The following is a 22,408-nucleotide window of genomic DNA, read 5'->3' as shown; positions in this document are numbered from 1 at the left end:
GCTAATGGTGCCCTCTGTTATTTATGTGCAAAGGGCATAAAACTTCAGAGAAGAGGCAGATGCATGCTTAAACGTGGTTTTCCAAAAGTTTCTGTCTGAGTTGTGCTATTCCATCATTAGCTCCACAAAAATGGCATTTCACTGCCTCACTATTACAATGCATTGAATAGTGTAGTGTAAAGTTGCTTTTTTTTTGTTTTATAGAAATGAACAAAGCTTGTCACAGAAATTTAGGTCTTGTCATTTCAAAATTAAGTAGCGTTTTAAGGACGTAACTAAAGTCAATTACTGCCAATAAATTTCTCCAGCACTGAAAATTCTCTAACTTTTTAATTCATTCACGGCAAGTAGACATTGCTGGCTAGGCCCATCCCTCGCTGCCCTTGAGAAGATGGTGGTGAACTGCCTTCTTGAACCGCTGCATTCCATGTGGTGTAGGTACACTCACCGTGCTGTTAGGGAGTTCCAGGATCTTGACGAAGTGATAGTGAAGGAAAGGAGATCTAGTTCTAAGTCAGGATGGTGTGTGGCTTGGAGGGGAACTTGCAGGTGGTGGTAGTGTTCCCAAGCATCTGCTGCCCTTGTCCTTCTATGTGGTAGAGGTACTGGTTTCGAAGGAGCCTTGGTGAGTTGCTGCAATGCATCTCGTAGATAGTACACATGGCTGCCACTGTGGGTCGGTGGTGGAGGGAGTTGATGCTGAAGGTGGTGGATGGGGTGCCAATCAAGCATGATTTGGGGAGGATGACAAACATGGGTCAGATTTTCGTGTATGATCAGGAAAATGCGAGTAGGCGGGATAAACTGGTCACAGATATAGCTCAAGTTCAAGTCACCTCCACTTCTGACTGATCCTCATGCCACACTGCAGAAGCTTTTTGGCTGCAGAATCCAGGATTGCTCAGATACTGAGAACTAAGTGGCATTACTGATTTTGAATTCCTTCACTCCCCATTCTTCACTCATTACCTTCTTTGCTTCACATTTTTAAATATATTTTCCAAAGCATCTCTTTAGCTAGTGAGAAAACTGGAGAACTGTGTGCAATCTAAACATAAAGCTCCATTATTGCACTATTTTAATACTGAAACACTATTTTTTGTTTTACAGCATCCATGCATTTCTAAGTAATGTATTCTCAGCAACTGACAGTATTTTAAAAAGTAGTCAGTACTTGTAAATTAATGCTGTTTTTCTACCATAATATTGACAAGATAAGCCAAAAAAAAAACAAGACATTGTACAACTATCTTGTCATAGCCATAATGAAGATTAAATGGGGAAGAGGAGGAAGATAGTATTATGATTTTCATGCATTTAAAAATGTATACATCAATTTATTCAACATCACTGTCCAGATGACTTGGATCATACAAAAACCTTATGTACAAATGTATAAACCTTACAAACTGATAGTGCTGATGTGTGTCATGATAAACAACACGCTCATGTATCAGCTTAGAACATGTGGTCAAAAGTTGAAAGACATAATTCGTTTATAAGCCTCAAGTCCTTTCTTGCAAGTTTTTTTTCCCCCGTTTTCCCAAAAGGCCCTTGTGTGGACAGAGCTGTACTGGATTAAGCTTCAAGAAGAAAAATGAATGCCACAGGCATTTTTCCCATTCCTTATGAAAGAACCATGAACTGGTAACAAAATCAGCTGAATTCTCAACACATATGCACACATCTCTACTTTAAGCAAGGACTATTATAGAAAAGCTTCCACTACATATATGAAAGTGACTTTAATTTGAGATTAAATCAATTACTACCAATGCATTTTGTTTATAGATGACATATAGTGGCTTTATTGCCCTGCAATTTTACAGGAGTTTTCAGATTCATTAGATTAACTTCCTCCCATCATGTATTTGAAAGTTAAAAACTGTCCTGTTTCCTTTCGTTGAAAGGTCCAGAATAAGAGGACATGGACAGGATATCAGATGAGAGAGATTTAGGACAAAGAGCAGTAATAGTCATTAAAGCAGAAGCCATGTCAACATTTAAGAATAGGTTAGATAGTTGTCGATGGGATTAAAAGTGCAGTGACAGCTTGGATATGAAATATGCTAAGATGCAGAAAGCAGAGTGCAAGAGTGAACAGTTGTTTTTTCACACTAGAGAGAAATATATACTGGAATCCTCCAAGAGTCAGCATTGGGACCACTATTCTTTTGATATGTATTAATGGGTTGTGGACTTGAGCAATACTGCGCATTATTTTAAGCTGCAGATAACACAAATTTGGAAATGGAGTGGACAGTGAGGAAGGTAGTAGCAGGCTTCAGGAGGAGAGGCAGACCGGTGGAAATGGGCAGGATGAAATTTAATGCAGTTAAGTCAAGAGATTTATTTTGAAAGAAAATGGAGGAGAGGCAATGTAAACTAAATGGTACAATTTTAAAAGGTGGTGCAGAAACAAAGATCTGGAGGTTCGCACACACACACAATCTTTGAAGGTGATAGGAGAAGCTGATAAAGCTGTTAACAAAGCATATGAGATCTTTGGCTTTACATCTCGAATGCTGTGCACAGTTTTGGCCTCTTCATTTAAGGATGTAAATGCATCGCAGGCAATTCAGAGGAGACTTACTAAAATGATACCTGGAATGAGGGGGTTGGGTTATGTGGAAAGGTTGGACAGTGTGGGCTTGTTTCCACTGGAGTTTAGAAGAGTGAGAGGTGACTTGATTGAAGCATATAAGATTCTGAACAGTCTCAACAAGGTGGATGTGGAAAGCATGTTTCCTCTTGTGCAAAAACAAAAACAGAATTACCTGGAAAACCTCAGCAGGTCTGGCAGCATTGGCGGAGAAGAAGAGTTGATGTTTCGAGTCCTCATGACCCTTCAACAGAACTAGGTGAATCCAAGGAAGGGGTGAAATATAAGCTGGTTTAAGGTCAGTGTGTGTGTGTGTGTGTGTGTGTGTGTGTGTGTGTGTGTGTGTGTGTGTGTGTGTGTGTGTGTGTGTGTGTGTGTGGTGGGGACGGGGGGGGGGGGGATTTGGGGAGAGAAGTGGAGGGGGGTGGTGTGGTTGTAGGGACAAACAAGCTGCTTGTTTGTCCCTACAACCACACCCCACCTCCATTTCTCTCCACAACCCCCCCCCCACAACACACCTTAAACCAGCTTATATTTCACCCCTTCCTTGGATTCATCTAGTTCTGTTGAAGGGTCACGAGGACTCGAAACGTCAACTCTTTTCTTCTCCACCGATGCTGCCAGACCTGCTGAGTTTTTCCAAGTAATTCTGTTTTTGTTTTTGTTTTGGATTTCCAGCATCCGCAGTTTTTTTGTTTTTATCTCTGTGTTTCCTCTTGTGGTTGTGTCCAGAACTAGGAAGCGCTGTTTTAAAATTAGGGGTCGCCCTTTTAGGACAGAAATGAGGCTTGTGCAACTTTGGAACTCATTGCTTCAGAAGGCGGTGGAGATGGGGGTCATTGGATATTTTTAAGGCAGATTTTTAGGCAAGATTCCCTTGCCTAACAAGAATCTAGGGTTATCGGGGGTAAATGGGAACGTGGAATTTGAAATACAACCAGATCAGCTATGATCTTAATGAATGGCGCAGCAGACTTGAGGGGCCGAATTGCCTACTCCTGCTCCTATTTCACATGTTTGTATGAAGGATTTATGGCTGTTAATACATTCCTTTATAAATTACTGATTAAACTTCAGCTAGAGTATTGTGTCCAATTCTGGCTAACCCACTTTTCAAAGGATGTCAAAGCCCTGGCGAGAAAGGTCCAGTACAGGCATGATGAGTCGAACAGCCTTCTTCTGTGCTGTATAATTCTAGGGTAGTTGTTAAAAGTAAAGTGAATAAAGGGTGTGTAGGATCAGGGGCGCCACACAGGATATGTGGAGGAAAAGCATCAACACCAACTGGCTGGCTCGGTCTACTTTTGTGTTGTAATTTCTATGCAACAGTTTGTAGACAAAAGTCACATCATAGTTACATACATAGGTAAGAGCACAATAATCAAGGGATATTAATATGTTTGTGATGCAAAATTTCTGGTCACTTTTCTGTCCTTATATTGATGTGCGGTATATGGCAACAATGATGTCATGTAGCTTACTGACTTCCAGAAACAGTGAACAGAACCACTTTGTGATGTGGTGGTATTCTATGCCCCTGAATGCATTATATGGCCATTGGCAGGACTATGCAAGCAACAGTCTAAACCTGGAGGATCTACTTTCTCCCATGGTGCCGCTTCTGAATGATTAGGTCCCAGGCCCAATATCCAGGAGTTGTCTAACCTCGTCATTAGTGCATGAGAATAACATAATGCCAGTTAAAGGGCAGAACAAAAGTGGGCACTGGCAAATTTAACCTCATGGGTAGAATTTTCAGATCAGCCCCTAACCGCGATTTCACGCTAGCTGCCAATTACTGGCCAGCCAGCATGAAAGGTGCACTGAAAGGCTCAGAGCTGCCGGGGTGGGGGCAGGAAGAGGGCGAGAGCTGGAGTGCGGGCGTGGGGTAGCGGAGAAGGAAAGCTCCTTGACGGCAGAGAGCTGCCTCAAGGAGCTGACGAATTTAAAATCAATAAAGACAGAATTTAAAATTCGGAAAAAATGCCCATGCGTCAGAATGAGTCACCTGTGCTTGGATGTGTCAAAAATTCTGTGCATAGATTTTTAAAAATTTAATTACAGACACCTCATCCCGCCCTTGGATGAGGTTCCCTGAAAAATGCAAAGGCCGCCTGGCTGATTCGCCCACCCGTCAACCGTGAGGTCGGATGGACGGTGAAAAATCCCTGTTAATTGATGCCTTAATAGGCCTCTTAATTGTCAGTGGGCACACTGCCAAATCTTGCATGTGCCCGCCAACCGAAATATCGTGTGACTGTGCAACGACGTTGGGACACTCGTCCGACATAATCATGTGCTATTTCACGCTTGAGCATGCCAGGGGTCCACACACCAAGCAGAAAATTCTGCCCCATGTGTATGAATAAGAGCTTTTATTTTGAAATTTGTTGCTCGATAATGACAATGATGTCGGACTGCACAGAAGTTAAGTCAAATTTCTAATTATTTTCAGACATATTCTGGAAAGCTAATCAGAAAGCAGGATATCTTCCTGAAGTATACAAAATATTACTACAGATCATTACACAATAGCCAAAAAATTTCTATTCAAAGATGGCACAATTAGAAACTGTAGAAAAATAGTGTTCTTGAGGGAAATGTTCTTTGAGTCGCGAGGGAGTTAAGTGCTACGTGAACATTTAATTTATTTTTATTATTGTAGTCTCTATAAGCAAATGTCAATATCAAGGAGGAGTATATACTGTTATAATAATATATGAATTAGGAGTAGCAGTAGGCCATTCAGGCCCCCATGTCTGCTCTGCAAACTTTTGACAGTAGTGCCATGGCCATCAAGTGCTCAAATAAAAGATGACTGGCTGTATGTTGTATCATAGTGCACCAGGAGGCACTCAGTACTCTGGGTGACATCTGTGCTATTAGAACCTTTACGTGTAGTCAGCCTAGGTAATAGTCAATCACATACAAGGTCAAGGAACTAAAGTGCTACTTTATCAGCTGCAATCCAATAACAATTATTCAGGTGAAACAGCAACCATAGCTAAACTTATAATGGCCTGCCTATATAACAACTGAAGTTCTGAAAAGAAAAGATTAGTTGGTCAGGATATCATTGACTATTGAACATCCTAGCAATATGCAAGGAGAAGGATGTGAGAACAGCCAGATATCAGGTATCAGAGGATAGAGGTCCATGTTGAACCATATGGCAAGATAATTCACTGTTTCACAATGTGATGGGGGCGGGGGAGGTGGTGAGGGAGATAACTGGATTGAAGTAATAGTATAGTATTATAGAACATTTGTTCCCCATTACATTTAAACATGGTGTGACTAAATTTTATTTATATTCTTACCTGGTGAAACTGTCAAACTAAAATGGCACATGTTGAAAATGCATCTTTTTTGATGTTTAAAAGAAGTCTTAAAGTTTTGAGCCTTACCTGATATCTTTATCTGTAACGACAAATGCTCTGCAGAGTGGCTGGTAAGTGTTGAGCCAAACTGCTGGGTTCTTCTCTACAGCTGCAGACAATTGCCCTGTAATTGGTCCAGAACTGGTATGCAAAGCACTTGCTATTGTAGACAACAGTGCCTCATTTGTGTTACCAGGGCCAATGCCTTCAAAAAAAAGAGATGGATATTACTGTTTTCATAACTATACAAGTCATTTTATTCGTTTTTTTTATTCGTTCGTGGGATGTGGGCATCGCTGACTAGGCACTTATTGCCCTCATCCCTAATTGCCCTTGTTCAGAGGGCATTTTTTTTAAAGACTCAACCACATTGCTGTGGGTCTGGAGTCACATGTAGGCCAGACTAGGTAAGGACAGCAGATTTCCTTCCCTAAAGAACATTAGTGGGTTTTTACAACAATTGACAATAGTTAATTCCAGATTTTTATTGAATTCAAATTTCACCATTTGCCATGGGATTTGAACCTGGGTCCCCAGAGCATTACCCTGGGTCTCTGGAATATTAGTCCAGTGACAATACCATTATGCCACCGCCTCCAGTAACATAGAGGCTATGACAGCCAAGTTGCTTTCACGTACATATTTGTATCTGACATTAATACAATCGTAATTTTCCTGGAAGATGGTTTTACTAATACGGTAGAAATGGCTGTCGGCAAGTATTTTGGAGAATTACATTCATTCATTCTATTTGCCTTTGTGTTTATTTAGTTTTAGCTTACGTTTTTAAAGTTATTCATCCTACCTAGTACAAAAGAATCTTTCCAATTTTTCCATTAACTAGTTTTGTCATACAATGTTAGTCATGTGGCAAGCTGAAATTTCTTCCAACGGTACAATACTGTTGGAACATGGAGATCACGCGGCACTTACATGTATAAAATAGTTAATGGAGTGTTCACAGGAGTTGTACGTGTTTGTGGGGGGTGGTTGGGGCATGGAGTGGTGAAGAGGGGTGACTGTAAAGCCTCCCAAAATACAATGGCCTGACTAATCTCATTTGACTGATCTTATGAATGGAGATGGTAGCAAGAACACATGAAATAGGCACAAGAGTAGACCACATGGCCTCTCAAGCCTGCTCCATCATTTAATAAGATCATGGCTGATCTTTGGCCTCAACTCTTCTTGCCCACCTGTGCTCCACATCCCTTAATTCCCCAAGACCAAAAATAGATTCACAATGGAACATCCATACCCCTATGGGGTAAAGAATTCCAAAGATTCACAACCCTTTGAGTGAAGACATTTCTCATCTTAGTAATAAATGATCTTGCCCTAATTTTGAGACTATGCCCCCATGTTCTAGATGCCCCAGCCTGCAGAAACAACCTCTCAGTAATTATCCTCTCAAGCACTTTAAAAATCTTGTATATTTCAATGAGATTACATTTCATTCTTCTAAACCATAGAGAATATAGACCCAACTTACTCAGCCTCTCATCATAGGAAAACCTCATGATTCCAGGCATCAATCTGGTGAACCTTCACTGTATCGCCTCCAAGACAACTATATGCATCTTTAAAAAGGACACCAAAACTACACACAGTATCCCAGGTGTGACCTCACAAAAGTCCTGCACAATTGTAGCAAGACTTTCTGTTCTTGCACTCCAATTCCCATGCAATGAAGGCCAAAATGACATTTGCCTTTCTAATTGTTTGCTGTACCTGCACACTAACTTTTGCGTTCCTTAGATAAGTACACAAAGTTCTTCTGAACACCAAGATTTAGAAGTTTTTAAAAATATTCTGCTTTTCTATTCTTACTACCAAATTGGATAACCTCACACTTCCCTACATTATACTCCATCTGCCATTATGTTGTCCACTCACTTAACCTATCTATATCTCTTTGCAGCCTCTTTGTGCTCTCTTCACAGCTTACATTCTCACTTAGCTCTGTAGCATCAGCAAATTTAGATACATTACTCTCTATCTCTTCAGCACATTAACATAGTTTGTAAATAGCCAAGGCCCCAGCACTGATCTATGGCACTCCACTAGTTACAGCCTGCCAACTTGAAAATGCTCCATTTATCCCTACTCTTTGCTTCCTATCAGTAAACCAATCCCCTCTCCATGCTAATATATAACCCCAACTCCATGGTTCCTCGTCTTGTGTACTGACCTTTAAGTACGGCACCTTATTTAATGCCTTTTGGAAATCCAAATATAATACATCTACTCTACCTCAAAAAGACACTAATACATTTGTCAAACATGATTCCAAGTTGACTTTGCCTGATCATACTGTGCTTTTCTAAGTGCACTGTTAAAACTTCCTTAATAATTGATTCCAACATTTTTTCAATGACTGTAACAGGCTAGCTGCACTGTAGGTCCCTGTGTTCTCTTTCCCTCCTTTCTTGAAAGTAGTGCTACATTTGTCAACTTCCATTCCACTGGAACCATTCCAGAATTTAGGGAATTTTGGAAAATCAGAACCAGTGCATCTACTTTCTCTGCAGCAACACTTTTAGAATCCTAGGATGGAGGCCATCAGGTCCTGGGGATTTGACGGATTTAGTCCCTAAAGTTTCACCAATGCTACATCTCTGCTGATATCAATCACCTTAAGATCCTCACTCTCACTAACCCCTTGGTTACCCACTATTCCTGGTATGTAATTTGCATCTACTTTGAAGATAGGTGTTCATTGTCTCTGCCATTTTCTTGTTCCTTTGCCAATTTGATTGGTCCAGACTACATGAAGTACACCACAACTATTACATTGCCTATGGTATAAGTGCCAATGATTTCTTGCTTAATGTTCTGTCCAATGGTATACCACTGTTAGGGGGGCCTATAAATCACTCCCACAAGCAATTTCTGACTCTTGAGCAGGGATTAGGTTTGCCTGCGATGTTTCCAGGTGTTACTGCCTACCAACGCTCACTATCTAAGCTCACCCAGGTTGTCCGCACTTCTAGAAACATATGTTCAGATTAACTACTTTCAAAAGATGCAGGGAAAAAAAGCAATTTACAGGTAACTAAGCAGAAAATTGCTTCCACTTCAGTTCAATTCCACAAATCCAAGGTCCAAGAAGAATTCCCTTAGATATTTGTTTAGAATTTAAGGAGCTCAACTTATTGATGTCGCAAATCAAGATTTATAGGCATTTGCATGTATATTGCCATATTTCAATTTTAAGAGCAAATCTGCATTGAACACCATTAGAAGTGTATAGCAGCCAAGAATTTGTAAAGGTTGGTAAGAATCCATTAAAAACCCGTTAGCTTTGCCAAGACTTGAAACTATGTATGGAAGTAATAAGCAATACTTGGACAAATAGTTTACTTGCATTCCTTTATCCCATTATTTGATTACCACATCAGTGGAACATACCTTGCAATCCTTTGGGAAGTTCCATCGATTTAATGATCTGCTCAGCTATGTCACAGGCACTCAAACCTTGTAGTCGTTTCTCCCAAAACAGCTGTAAAGAAAAGGGCTAAATTAAAATGCTTTAAAATAAACACAGCTTACTCCACCGTCATCAGGGTAACAAAAGGGCAAACGTGAAAGTGTTGAGGGACAATGTCAATCTAGATTTTAATTACTTCATAAGTAAGAAATATTTCAAAAAGTAACAACTTAATTTACCTGACCCTTTTCGATAGGTCTCAAACCTATATTCAGCCTTAACTCATCACTCAATTCCCTTCTAGTCTTTTTAAAAATTTATCCTTTCATGGGAGGTGGATGTCGCTAGTAAGGCCAGCATTTGCTGCCCATCCTTAACTGCCCTTAAACTGTGTGGCTTGCCACATCGTTTCAGAGGGCAGTTAAGAGTCAATCACAGTGCTGAGGGTCCAGAGACACACATGGTCCAGACCAGATAAGGACAGCAGATTTCCTTCCCTAAAGGACGTTAGTGATCAAGGTGTATTTTTACAACAATCGACAATGCTTTCATGGTCAGCATTACTGACACTAGCTTTTCAATTCCACCAGGTGCTGTGGTGGGATTTGAACCCCTGTCCTCAGAACATTAGACCAGGCCTCTGGTTTACTAGTCCAGTGACATTACCACTACGTCACGTCTCCCCACAAAAGTAAATTAGTTCTTCCCTTGAGCCTATTTCTAAGGGTAAATTCTCCTCCCTTTTGCAAACCAGTCTCCATTAGCTTTTTGGGGGTGGGGGGGTGGTGGTTGGTGCACAGGAGGGAGAAATACATGGCTCGTTAGGTGTAGAGGGTGTTACAAATTGTAGACATTGCCACACTAATGTGCTGGTTGCTCTTCAGTATTGCTTAGTGATAATTGCATGCCAGGACATGCAAACTATATCTGTTTCTTCACAAAAAGAGAATTACCTGGAAAAACTCAGCAGGTCTGGCAGCATCGGCGGAGAAGGAAAGAGTTGACGTTTCGAGTCCTCATGAACCTTCAACAGAACTGAGTGAATCTAAAGAGAGGGGTGAAATATAAGCTGGTTTAAGATGGGTTGTGGTGGCGGGGGCGGGGGGGGGGAGTGGAAAGAGAAGTGGGGGCAGTGGTGTGGTTGTAGGGACAAGCAAGCAGTTATCGGAGCAGATAATCAAAAGATGTCACAGACAAAAGAACAAAGAGGTGTTGAAGGTGGTGACATTATCTAAACGAATGTGCTAATTAAGAATGGATGGTAGGGCACTCAAGGTACAACTCTAGTGGGGATGGGGTGGAAAGGCTAGCAGGACATAAAAGATTTTAAAACAATGGAAATAGGTGGGAAAAGAAAAATCTATATAAGTTATTGGAAAAAACAAAAGGGAGGAGAAAGAAACTGAAAGGGGGTGGGGATGGAGTTCATGATCTAAAGTTGTTGATCTCAATATTCAGTCCAGAAGGCTGTAAAGTGCCTAGTCGGAAGATGAGGTGCTGTTCCTGCTGTTTGCATTTGGCTTCACTGGAACAATGCAGCAAGCCAAGGACAGACATGTGGGCAAGAGAGCAGGGTGGAGTGTTAAAATGGCAAGCGACAGGGAGGTTTGGGTCAGTCTTGCGGACAGACCATAAGTGTTCTGCAAAGTGGTCGCCCAGTTTACGTTTGGTCTCTCCAATGTAGAGGAGACCACACTGGGAGCAAGGAATGCAGTAGACTAAGTTGGGGGAAATGCAAGTGAAATGCTGCTTCACTTGAAAGGAGTGTTTGGGCCCTTGGATGGTGAGGAGAGAGGAAGTGAAGGGGCAGGTGTTGCATCTTTTGCGTGGGCATGGGGAGGTGCCATAGGTGGCATTTGAGGAGTAGGGGGTGATGGAGGAGTGGACCAGGGTGTCCCGGAGGGAATGATCCCCACAGAATGCTGCGGTTGGGGGGTGGGGGGGGGGGGGAGGCTGAAGGGAAGATGTGTTTGGTGGTGGCATCATGTTGGAGTCGGAAATGGCGGAGGATGATCCTTTAAATGCGGAGGCTGGTGGGGTGATAAGTGAGGACAAGGGGGACCCAATCATGTTTCTGGGAGGGAGGAGAAGGCGTGAGGGCGGATGCGCGGGAGATGGGCCGGACACGGTTGAGGGCCCTGTCAATGACTGTGGGTGGAAAGCCTCAGTTATGGAAGAAGGAGGACATGTCAGAGGAACTGTTTTTGAAGGTAGCAACATCAGAACAGATGCGATGGAGGTGAAGGAACTGAGAGAATGGGATGGACTCCTTACAGGAAGCGGGGTGTGAGGAGCTGTAGTCAAGGTAGCTGTGGGAGTCGGTAGGCTTGTAATGGATATTGGTGGACATCAGAGATTGAGACAGAGAGGTCAAGGAAAGGAAGGGAAGTGTCAGAGATGGACCATGTGAAAATGATGGAGGGGTGGAGATTGGAAGCAAAATTAATAAATTTTTCCAAGTCCCGACGAGGGCATGAAGCAGCACCGAAGTAATCATCGATGTACCGGAGAAAGAGTTGTGGAAGGGGGCCGGAGTAGGAGTGGAACAAGGAATGTCCCACATACCCCATAAAGAAACAGGCATAGCTGGGGCCCATGCAGGTACCCATAGCTTCCTCCAAATAAAAGGTGTGGCTATGGGTACCCGCATGGGCCCCAGCTATGCCTGTCTCTTTATGGGGTATATGGAACATTCCTTGTTCCAGTCCTACTCCGGCCCCCTACCACAACTCTTTCTCCGGTACATCGATGATTACTTGGGTGCTGCTTCATGCCCTCGTCGGGACTTGGAAAAATTTATTAATTTTGCTTCCAATCTCCACCCCTCCATCACTTTCACATGGTCCATCTCTAACACTTCCCTTCCCTTCCTTGACCTCTCTGTCTCAATCTCTGGTGACAGACTGTCCACCAATATCCATTACAAGCCTACTGACTCTCACAGCTACCTCGACTACAGCTCCTCACACCCCGCTTCCTGTAAGGACTCCATCTCATTCTCTCAATTCCTTCGCCTCCGTCGCATCTGTTCTGATGATGCTACCTTCAAAAACAGTTCCTCTGACATGTCTTCCTCCTTCCTTAACTGAGGTTTTCCACCCACGGTCATTGACAGGGCCCTCACCCGTGTCCGGCCCATCTCCCGCGCATCTGCCCTCATGCCTTCTCCTCCCTCCCAGAAACATAATAGGGTCCCCCTTGTCCTCACTTATCACCCCACCAGCCTTCACATTCAAAGGATCATCCTCCGCCATTTCCGCCAACTCCAGCATGAAGCCACCACCAAACACATCTTCCCTTCACCCTCCAGGACACCCTGGTCCACTCCTCCATCACCCCCTACTCCTCAAACCCCACCTATGGCACCTCCCCATGCCCACGCAAAAGATGCAACACCTGCCCCTTCACTTCCTCTCTCCTCACCATCCAAGGGCCCAAACACTCCTTTCAAGTGAAGCAGCATTTCACTTGCATTTTCCACAACTTAGTCTACTGCATTCGTTGCTCCCAATGCGGTCTCCTCTACATTGGAGAGACCAAACGTAAACTGGGCAACCACTTTGCAGAACACCTGCAGTCTGTCCGCAAGAATGACCCAAATCTCCCTGTCGCTTGCCATTTTAACACTCCACCCTGCTCTCTTGCCCACATGTCTGTCCTTGGTTTGCTGCATTGTTCCAGTGAAGCCCAATGCAAACTGGAGGAACAGCACCTCATCTTCCGACTAGGCACTTTACAGCCTTCTGGACTGAATATTGAGATCAACAACTTTAGATCATGAACTCCCTCCTCCATCCCTACCCCCTTTCTGTTTCTTTCCCCTTCCTTTTGTTTCTTCCAATAATTTATATAGATTTTTCTTTTCCCACCTATTTCCATTATTTTTAAATCTTTTATGTCCTGCTAGCCTTTCCACCCCATCCCCACTAGAGCTGTACCTTGAGTGCCCTACCATCCATTCTTAATTAGCACATTCGTTTAGATAATATCACCACCTTCAATGCCTCTGTGTTCTTTTGTTCTTTTGTCTGTGACATCTTTTGATTATCTGCTCCTATCACTGCTTGCTTGTCCCTACAACCACACCACCTCCAGCCCCCCCACTTCTCTTTCCCACCCACCTTAAACCAGCTTATATTTCACCCCTCTCTTTAGATTCACTCAGTTCTGTTGAAGGTTCATGAGGACTCGAAACGTCAACTCTTTTCTTCTCTGCCAATGCTGCCAGACCTGCTGAGTTTTTCCAGGTAATTCTGTTTTTGTTTTGGATTTCCAGCATCTGCAGTTTTTTTGTTTTTATATCTGTTTCTTTATAAGAACACCCAATAAAAGAAAATGCAACTCTAGCTACTTTACAACATATATGTGACATTTGACATTGAGAAATATACATATCTGTGTAGCAATAAATATCTGCACTCAGTGTTAATCTACCTTGAAAGATTCAGCCTTGATATTGTCTTTACAAATAAGGGTCACTGAAAGGAAAGCTCCCTGAGAAAGGCATGGTTAAATGGGAAATACTCAGGAGGCCTGGCAACATCTGTGGATCTCCCTGCAGACGCTGCTTGACATGCTGAGTATTTCCAGCATTTTATGTTTGGATGCCAAAAATCTGGATTATATATAGTTTTTTTTATGTCCCTATGAAAGCAAAATGAGTACGGATCACGAAGGCCAGAAATCACAGCAGAGTTAAACATCAGGGCCTCACACACAAAAGGAGCCACCATACCAGCCAGAAAAGCTACAAGGGTAACAATATCTCCAGTGAAAACTAGAATTTGACAGGATGTTATTTTTACACACGTATCATATAAGCAAAATGATACCTATGATCTGCATGTACTCATTATGTACTGATCTAGGTTCAAATTTGACTTATTTAACCCTTAATTCAGCATTGATTTGTGCAGGTTAGAGGTTAATTTTTCTTTCCGCAGCAATAACCCAATTACACTTTTTACAATTTTAATTTACCTTAATGATTAACATTAAACAAAGTTAAGCACCATCATTTAATTTGGTGATGCAGTTGAAAGTTTGATATCAATTTGTGAATTGCTTTTTGTATGGTCAATTTATCCTCAATGGGTATTAAATCCTTCTAATTTTCTTTTCTATATAGTGCCACATACAATGAGCTTGGTTATATCTAGGTACCTCATACAAATATTTCACAAAATATTACTCTATTTATATATAGTCAAAGATTTCAACCCAAAGTACAAAATTACATTAGGTAAAAAAAATTGCTTCCCAATGTGTATCCCATTTATCCATCCATGCCACAATATATCATATTTGTTGCAATTAGAAAATTGCAAAAATTTAGTTAATGCACGCAAGGATTGGTCTTTTGCCTTCGAAATCAGAGTTCAAATCTAGCTCAGACTGATGGCCGTATCATGTCAGATTACTGATTCAGGGACAAGGGCCAGAATTTTCCTGTTGACGACTTGGGGGCGTGGCCCGCTCTCCGAAGGGAAAATGACGCGAGATGATGTCGGGAGGAACCCCCAACGTCATCCCGGTCCATTTAAGTTTTTAGGAAGGCGGGCAGACAGCGAAATTAGCTGTTCGCCTGCCAACCCGTCAATGGACTCAACTGGCCATTGACAGGCTAGTTAAGATAATTAAAGACCCTGCCCGTCCAACCTTAAGGCTGGCGGGCAGGCCAGGAGCCCCAGCGGGCTTCTGATAATTCATGAAACCTCATCCACCGGCGGGATGAGGTTTTATGTCTATTTTTAAAAACTTTAATAAATTTTATGTGATATTTATTAACAAGTCCCATATCGTGTGACATTGTCACACGAGGGGGACATGTTAATTTAATTTTTCTATTTTTAAAGTTTTTTTAGACTGTCAATAATCTCCATGAGACAGCACTTAGTCTCAAGGAGCAGTGCGCTCTTTCGCGCGCACGCACGAAAGAGAGCACTTTGACAGATGGGGAATCCCCCCACTCTGCACAGGAAGCGCATAGCGCTTCTCGTCAGGCAGGCCTTAATGGCCTGCCCACTCAAAATGGCGGTGGAACCCATTTTGGCAGCGGAGTTTGGCTGCCTGCCCACCGCCAAGCCGGTGGGGCCCACCCACCAACCAAGGGCAAAATTCTGCCCAAGGTTTTTAACTGCAACTTTACAACCGCATCTGCATTATTAGAAACAAACAGAATTACCTGGAAAAACTCAGCAGGTCTGGCAGCATCGGCGGAGAAGAAAAGAGTTGATGTTTCTAGTTCTGTTGAAGGGTCATGAGGACTTGAAACGTCAACTCTTTTCTTCTCCGCCGATGCTGCCAGACCTGCTGAATTTTTCCAGGTAACTCTGTTTTTGTTTTGGATTTCCAGCAACCGCAGTTTTTTGTTTTTATCTCTATTATTAGAGGTTGTCTAAGTTTACTCCATATTGCCATATGGCCCGCAGTGACATGAGAGGCTCTGGAAAATATCACTGGCTGTCCACTCAATACTGAAATTAGTATGAATATCTAAAATGTGACCAAAATCCTCATGATTTTAAAAGGTGCAGAAAACAATATTTTCTCTAAAAGTTTATATGAGGCCATTTGGAATTTAAGCCATAACTGTGATTAAGAATTAGGAAGAAAAATGTGTTTCTAATTAACATGGGTTTTACACATGACATATGCATCTCTAATGCCATTCTTACTTTATGTAATGTCTCGCCAAGCCTATCAAGGCACCTTCCAAAACTGTGGCCTCTACAACCTAGAAGGACAAGGGCAGCAGACATCAGGGAACATCACCACCTGCAAGTTCCCCACCAAGCCACGCACCTTTCTGGCTTGGACCTATAATCACTATTCCTTTATCAACGCTGGGTCAAAATCCTGGAACTTCCTTCCTAACAGCACTGTGGGTATATCTACACCATATGGGCTGCAGTGGCTCAAAGTAGCAGTTCACCATCACCTTCTCAAGAAGGATTAGTACTGGGCAATAAACGCTGGCCTTGCCAGGGACAGATCCTGTGAGCAAATTAGACAAAGCCTGCTATTTTTTTTATATACAGACGTTAACTTAGACCACAAGACACAGAGCAGCATTAACAGCTGTACCACAACTGACCTTTTGTACATGAACAAAGCCTACAAAACAAGTCAGAACAACAAATTTAAATATTTACTTCTTCAGGAAAGTCTCAAATTCAAAACACTCAGTCCTAATAAAATGGAAATTCCAGCTTCAAAAAAATGTAATTATTAATAATGCTTATTAAGAATCCTTGACAGGTACAGAAAACAAATTGTTTTGAAGTACTTTTAACCAATTCAAATCATTCAACACGATATCAAGAAATGGCTGAAAGCACTGGATACTACAAAGGTTATGGCCCCTGACAATATTCCAGCAATAGTACTTAAGACTTGTGCTCCTGAACTTGCCATGCCCCCAGCCAAGCTGTTTCAGTTTGTTTCAGCTACAAAATTGGCGTCTACCCGGCTATCTAGAAAATTGACCAGGCATGTCCCGTCCACAAAAAGGACAAATCCAACCTAGCCAATTACCTTCCCATCAGTTTACACTTGATCATTAGTAATGTAATGGAAGGGGTCATCAACAGTGCTATCAAGCAGCACTTGCTTAGCAATAACCTTTTCACTTGCGCTCAGTTTGGGTCCCACTCAGCTCCTGACCTCGAGGGCAGTTCTCGGCTCAATCTGTAGTTGCACCTAAAACCTTTCTTCCGCCATAACTTCAGAAATAGGGCCACCACTGATCGTTCCAGTGCTCACATCAATTCACAACTCCCTTGACAATGAAACTATTGGATGTACTTTAGCAACTCTCCAAGTTTACTTTGACAGCACCTCCCATTTTCCTGATCTCTATAACAACTTGTTTTTACATAGCTCTTTAAACATTTTTGTATTAAGGAGATTCACAGAGGTGCAATCAGATTAAAATAAATGCCAAGCTTGATCAAGGAATTTAGGTTTTAGAGAGTCTTAGTGGAAGAGGTGGAGAGGCTTACAGAAATAATTGCAAAGCATGAATTCTAGGTACCCAAGGATACAGCTGCTAATTGTGGGGCAAAAAGGGAACACCCAAGAGGCCAGAATTGGAGAAATAGAGAGTGCTAGTGGTAGCATAATTGGGCTGCAGGAGGTTATAGACAACCAGAAGGGCCAAATATTGAGAGAAGATGAGGACCACAGCCACAATCAGAGATTAGGAGACATCTCAGTTGCAAAGAGACGACAGGGAGGAAACAATATACAAATCAAACATTAAGTCTGTGGTCTAGTGACGATTTGAAGTGGACGTAGATAGGGCAGTGTCAGCTTAGTGCCATCCCTAAAACCAAGGATGAATGTAGCAAGATTGGGGTCATACCATCTTAGTCTTCTCCTCCATGTCATAAACCATTCTGAATTTCCTGCCATCCCTGTACTGTCACTGGGCCAAAATCCTGGACTTCCTCACCATTACTTAGTTTTACCTCAGAGTCTGAAGGTTGTGGGATCAAGTTCCAATCTAGAAAAATCAGCACATAATCTACTTTGTTAATATCGGAGCTACCAGTTTTGAAATGAGATGTAAAAATAAAGCCATGTCTGTTCTCCCAAATGGGCAGTAAGATCCCATGCCAATATACCAAGTGCAGGGGATTCTTCTGGTGTCCTGTCAAACATTTTTAGTTCAATCAACACCACCAAAAGCAGATTATTTGGTCATTCAACAGATTTTCTGCTGCAGGGTTTCTGCTATGTATAAATTGGCTGCCATATTCACCTACAAAACAACAATGACTACTTCGAGAAGATTTCATTAGCCATGGAGCACACTGCAACATCCTGAAGCTATGAAAGGTAGTATAAAAATGCAAATTCTTTCTAATAACTTTGTGGGGAACCATCAGTACAAGTATTGTAGTAGTTCTAGATGACCCACCATTTCCTTATCAGGACCTTGAGGACCAGAGCGTTGCTGGTCCCTCTGAACCCTACCATTGTACAAGTCAAGTCAAGCACCTTCAGAAGAGGGTAGCCAGGGAAAGGGTAGGCCCACTCAGGGACAGAGGTGGGAATCTGTGTGTGGAGCTAGAAGAAATAGGAGAGATACTAAATGAGTACTTCTCATCAGTATTTACCAAAGCGAAGGACTTAGTGGTCGATTTGTCTAGGGAAGAGTGTGTAGATAGCCTGGATCATGTTGAGATCAAAAAGGAGGTGTTAGGCGTCTTGAAGAATATTAAGGTGAATAAGTCCCCAGGGCCAGATGGGATCTACCCCAGAGTACTGAGGTAGGCAAGGGAGGAGATTGCTGGAATCTTGACAGAAATCTTTGTATTCTCACTGACTACGGGTGAGGTCCCAGAGGACTGGAGAATGGCCATTGTTGTTCCATTGTTTAAAAAGGGTAACAGGGATAATCCAGGAAATTACAGGCCGGTGAGCCTTACGTCGGTGGTAGGGAAATTACTGGAGAAGATTCTTCGTGACAGGATTTACTACCATTTGGAAGCAAATGGGCATATTAGTGAGAGGCAGCATGGTTTGTGAAGGGGAGGTCATGTCTCACTAACTTGATCGAGTTTTTCGAGGAAGTGACAAAGATGTTCGACGATGGAAGGGCAGTGGATGTTATCTACATGGATTTCAGTAAGACCTTTGACAAGGTCTCTCATGGCAGCCTGTACAGAACGTAAAGTCGCACGGGATCAGAAATGATCTGGCAAGATGGATACAGAATTGGCTTGGTCATAGAAGACAGAGGGTAGCAGTGGAAAGGTGCTTTTGCTGTTTGTAGTATACGTAAATAATTTGGAGGAAAATGTAACTGGGCTAATTAGTAAGTTTGCAGACGACACTAAGGCTGAAGGAATTGCAGATAGTGAAGAGGATTGTCAAGAGGTACAAAGGAATATAGATCGGTTGGAGAACTGGGAGGAGAAATGGCAGATGGAGTTTAATCCAGACAAATGCGAGGTAATGCATTTTGCAAGGTCTAATACAGGTAAGAATTATACAGTAAATGGCAGAACCCTTAAGTGCATCGACAGGCAGAGGGATCTGGGTGTACAGGTCCACAGGTCACTGAAAGTGACAACGCAGGTGGATAAGGTAGTCAGGAAGGCATTTGGCATGCTTGCCTTCATTGGCAGGGGTATTGAGTATAAAAGCTGGGAAGTCATGCTGCAGCTGCATAGGACCTTGGTTAGGCCACACTTGGAATATTGCGTGCAATTCTGGTTGCCACATTACCAGAAGAATACGGAGGCGTTGGAGAGGGTGCAGAGGAGGTTTACCAGGATGCTGCCTGGTCTGGAGGTTATTAGCTTGAGGAGAGGTTGGAAAACTCGGATTGTTCTCACTAGAGCGACGGAGATTGAGGGGCGACTTGATAGAAGTTTACAAAATTATGAGTGACATGGACAGAGTAGATAATCAGAAGCTTTTTCCCAGGGTGGAAGAGTCAATTACTGGGGAACATAGATTTAAGGTGAGAGGAGAAAACTATAAAGGAGATGTGCAGGGCAAGTTTTTTTTTTACGCAGAGGGTAGTGAGCGTCTGGAATTCACTGCTAGAGGAGATGGTGGAAGCAGGTATGATAGTGGTGTTTAAGAGGCAGCTTGACAAATACATGAATAGGATGGGAATAGAGAGATATACATGAATAGGATGGGAATAGAGGGATAACGACCACGGAAGTGCAAAATGTTTGACAGGCAATATGATTGGTGCAGGCTTGGCAGGCCGAAGGGCCTCTTCCTGTGCTGTACTTTTCTTTGTTCTTTGTTCTAAGACAAGAAAACTAGAGTTGGAAAACAAAACTTAGGATCCATTAATAACAAAATGTTGCTGTACAACAGATCATTAGAGACCCAGAGCACAGCATAATGTGTTACCACAATGTGTTACTTAATTGAATACTCCATGTGTAAGCTAATTCTTATGGGTACTGATAAAAAATTAGAGTTATAAAATGTTTTAAATGAACACTTGGCAAGGCGGCTGGGGACAGTTTAAGCATGGAGATTATTCATCGCAGAGATTTTGTGCAGTTGCTCTATTCACAAGTTGTAATTCTGCAATAGATAGAGAACTGAATAATCCCCTATATATTTTAAATGTAGGCAGTCTAAAATTTCATTCTATTGCATAGCATGGTGCAGTACATGTTGAATTCCAGCCTTGATTTCAACATTTACTGTTGTCAACTACGGAATATTTGAAAGAAAACTAATTGACACAGTCAGGTAGGCATACAAAATTCACAATTTAATCAAACATTCAGCCAATCTTTCTGGCAGCAATGCCAGTATCATGCATATGTCTGTTCTTGCACGAGTCTAAAATTACATCAGCTAGTAGCTGAAAACTCTCAGGAGGTGGTGTTTTAGTGCAGAAAGCAGCCATTCAGCCCATCGAGTCCACCAGAACTATCTACTGCAATTCCAATTCCCTGGCCTTTCCTCATATTCTGTAATATCTTCACATGTTCGTCTAATTCTTAATTGTTCTGATTGACTAGGCTTCAATGATCATTGATTGGGAAGTGTCCCTAATAACATTTTGCAAAAATCCAATCCTAACGTCCCTATTCATGTATCTAGTGATAATCCTACGTTCTACCCCTTTGCTACTGATCACCAAACAGTGTAACCCACTGACTAAAATTTAACAAAAGCTTTTGCTTTATGAATAGCAAAAGATATATTTAAAAACATTCTTCATTTAGTAATGGCTTGCAGTAGACTGTGCCTTTGTTTAACCTCTAATCATAAGAAAGAAAAGTACAAAGAACAAAGAAAAGTACAGCACAGGAACAGGCCCTTCGGCCCTCCAAGCCTGCGTCGATCATATTGCCCATCAACTAAAACATAATTCTCCAAGTGTCAGGGTGATTAGCAAAAAAATGGTGAAATCCCTCTTTCATTAATAGAATGCAAATTTGGGAATGCCTGAATGCCACAAAGATGGTTAAACAATCTTAACTTTTGTTCTATATACAGGAAAGGTGCAATTCTATTCTCCTTCAACTTAATATTTGTGAAAGCTAAGTGGCTATCAGAGCTACTGTAATATGGCAGGGAGTTAGAAGCAAATCCCTCAGGGCTGGATCAAGTTCATCTGTGAGATTTCTGCTTTCATCAACTTGCTGCTCAACTGCAAACCTTTAATACAACGTACTTTACTTTAGTCCCAATTCTGTTCCTCAATTGGCAATTAAACATTCCTTTCTACTTCCCTGTTTGGCTGAGGGGTACCATTTTTGTTTTAAGGCTCAGGTGGTGATGGGCTCAAGTCCCATACTAGAGCTTATATACATATATTAACCTGATCCTTCAATGCTGTACTTAGGCACTGGTGCATCTTTGCAGGCTTTACGCTGAGACCCAATTAGGTGGTTCAGGCGGTCTAGGGGAACAATAAAGATCCTAGAGTCATAACCAAAGAAGAGCAGGGAGCTCTGTGTCACGGTCAGTTTTCCGCCTTTATCCATCCATCAACAAAAAACCAAAAACTTATCGTTTTGTGGCTGCTTGTGGGATCTTACCATATGCAAGATGTTGATAAACACAACAGTCACTGCATTTTAAAACAGTGGCAGGATTTTCTGGTTGCAATGAAGGGAAACTCAGAATTTGTCGTCATGACTGTGAAACTAACATCTTGAGTGTGCACATGCACAGTTCAATAGGAAAGTCCATAAGTTGCTGTCAGTGATTGCCTACTTCTCTACAGGGCGCATTGTTAAAGTCCTCAAATGAAATTATAAATCATTTGACATTAACTTCCACTACTTATGCTGTTTGTCTCGCCATAAAAATCCTCAAAATTATACCTTGTTGAATGAGATGTAATTGAGTTTTTTCAACATTACACTAAGTCGCAAATTACTGCTGAGAGACTTCTCTGGTCCTGAAAAATTAATTTTGTATTTGTAGAATGCCAGATTTCCCCATTGTGATAAAAAAATTTAAATATTAGTATTTTAGATTCTACCTTACTCCCAATGC

The 22,408-nt window shown here is 42.0% G+C and overlaps 1 protein-coding gene across 1 annotated transcript in view; it reads right to left on the bottom strand.

Annotated features, from left to right (window-relative positions):
- Positions 1-22,408, bottom strand: part of LOC121279130 (methyl-CpG-binding domain protein 2-like) — a 157,118-nt gene that overhangs the window by 31,061 nt on the left and 103,649 nt on the right. Inside the window, exons 4-5 of the mRNA XM_041190125.1 lie at positions 9,394-9,484; positions 6,010-6,187 (exon numbers count right to left, since the gene is read on the bottom strand). Of these exons, the coding sequence (XP_041046059.1) occupies positions 6,010-6,187; positions 9,394-9,484 (269 nt within the window). The remainder of the gene's footprint in view (positions 1-6,009; positions 6,188-9,393; positions 9,485-22,408) is intronic.

The sequence above is a fragment of the Carcharodon carcharias genome, chromosome 1, assembly GCF_017639515.1.
Source record: "Carcharodon carcharias isolate sCarCar2 chromosome 1, sCarCar2.pri, whole genome shotgun sequence".
Classification (NCBI taxonomy): Eukaryota; Metazoa; Chordata; class Chondrichthyes; order Lamniformes; family Lamnidae; genus Carcharodon; species Carcharodon carcharias.
Note: the sequence above shows the minus strand (reverse complement) of the source record. Positions and strands in the feature narration are given on the sequence as shown.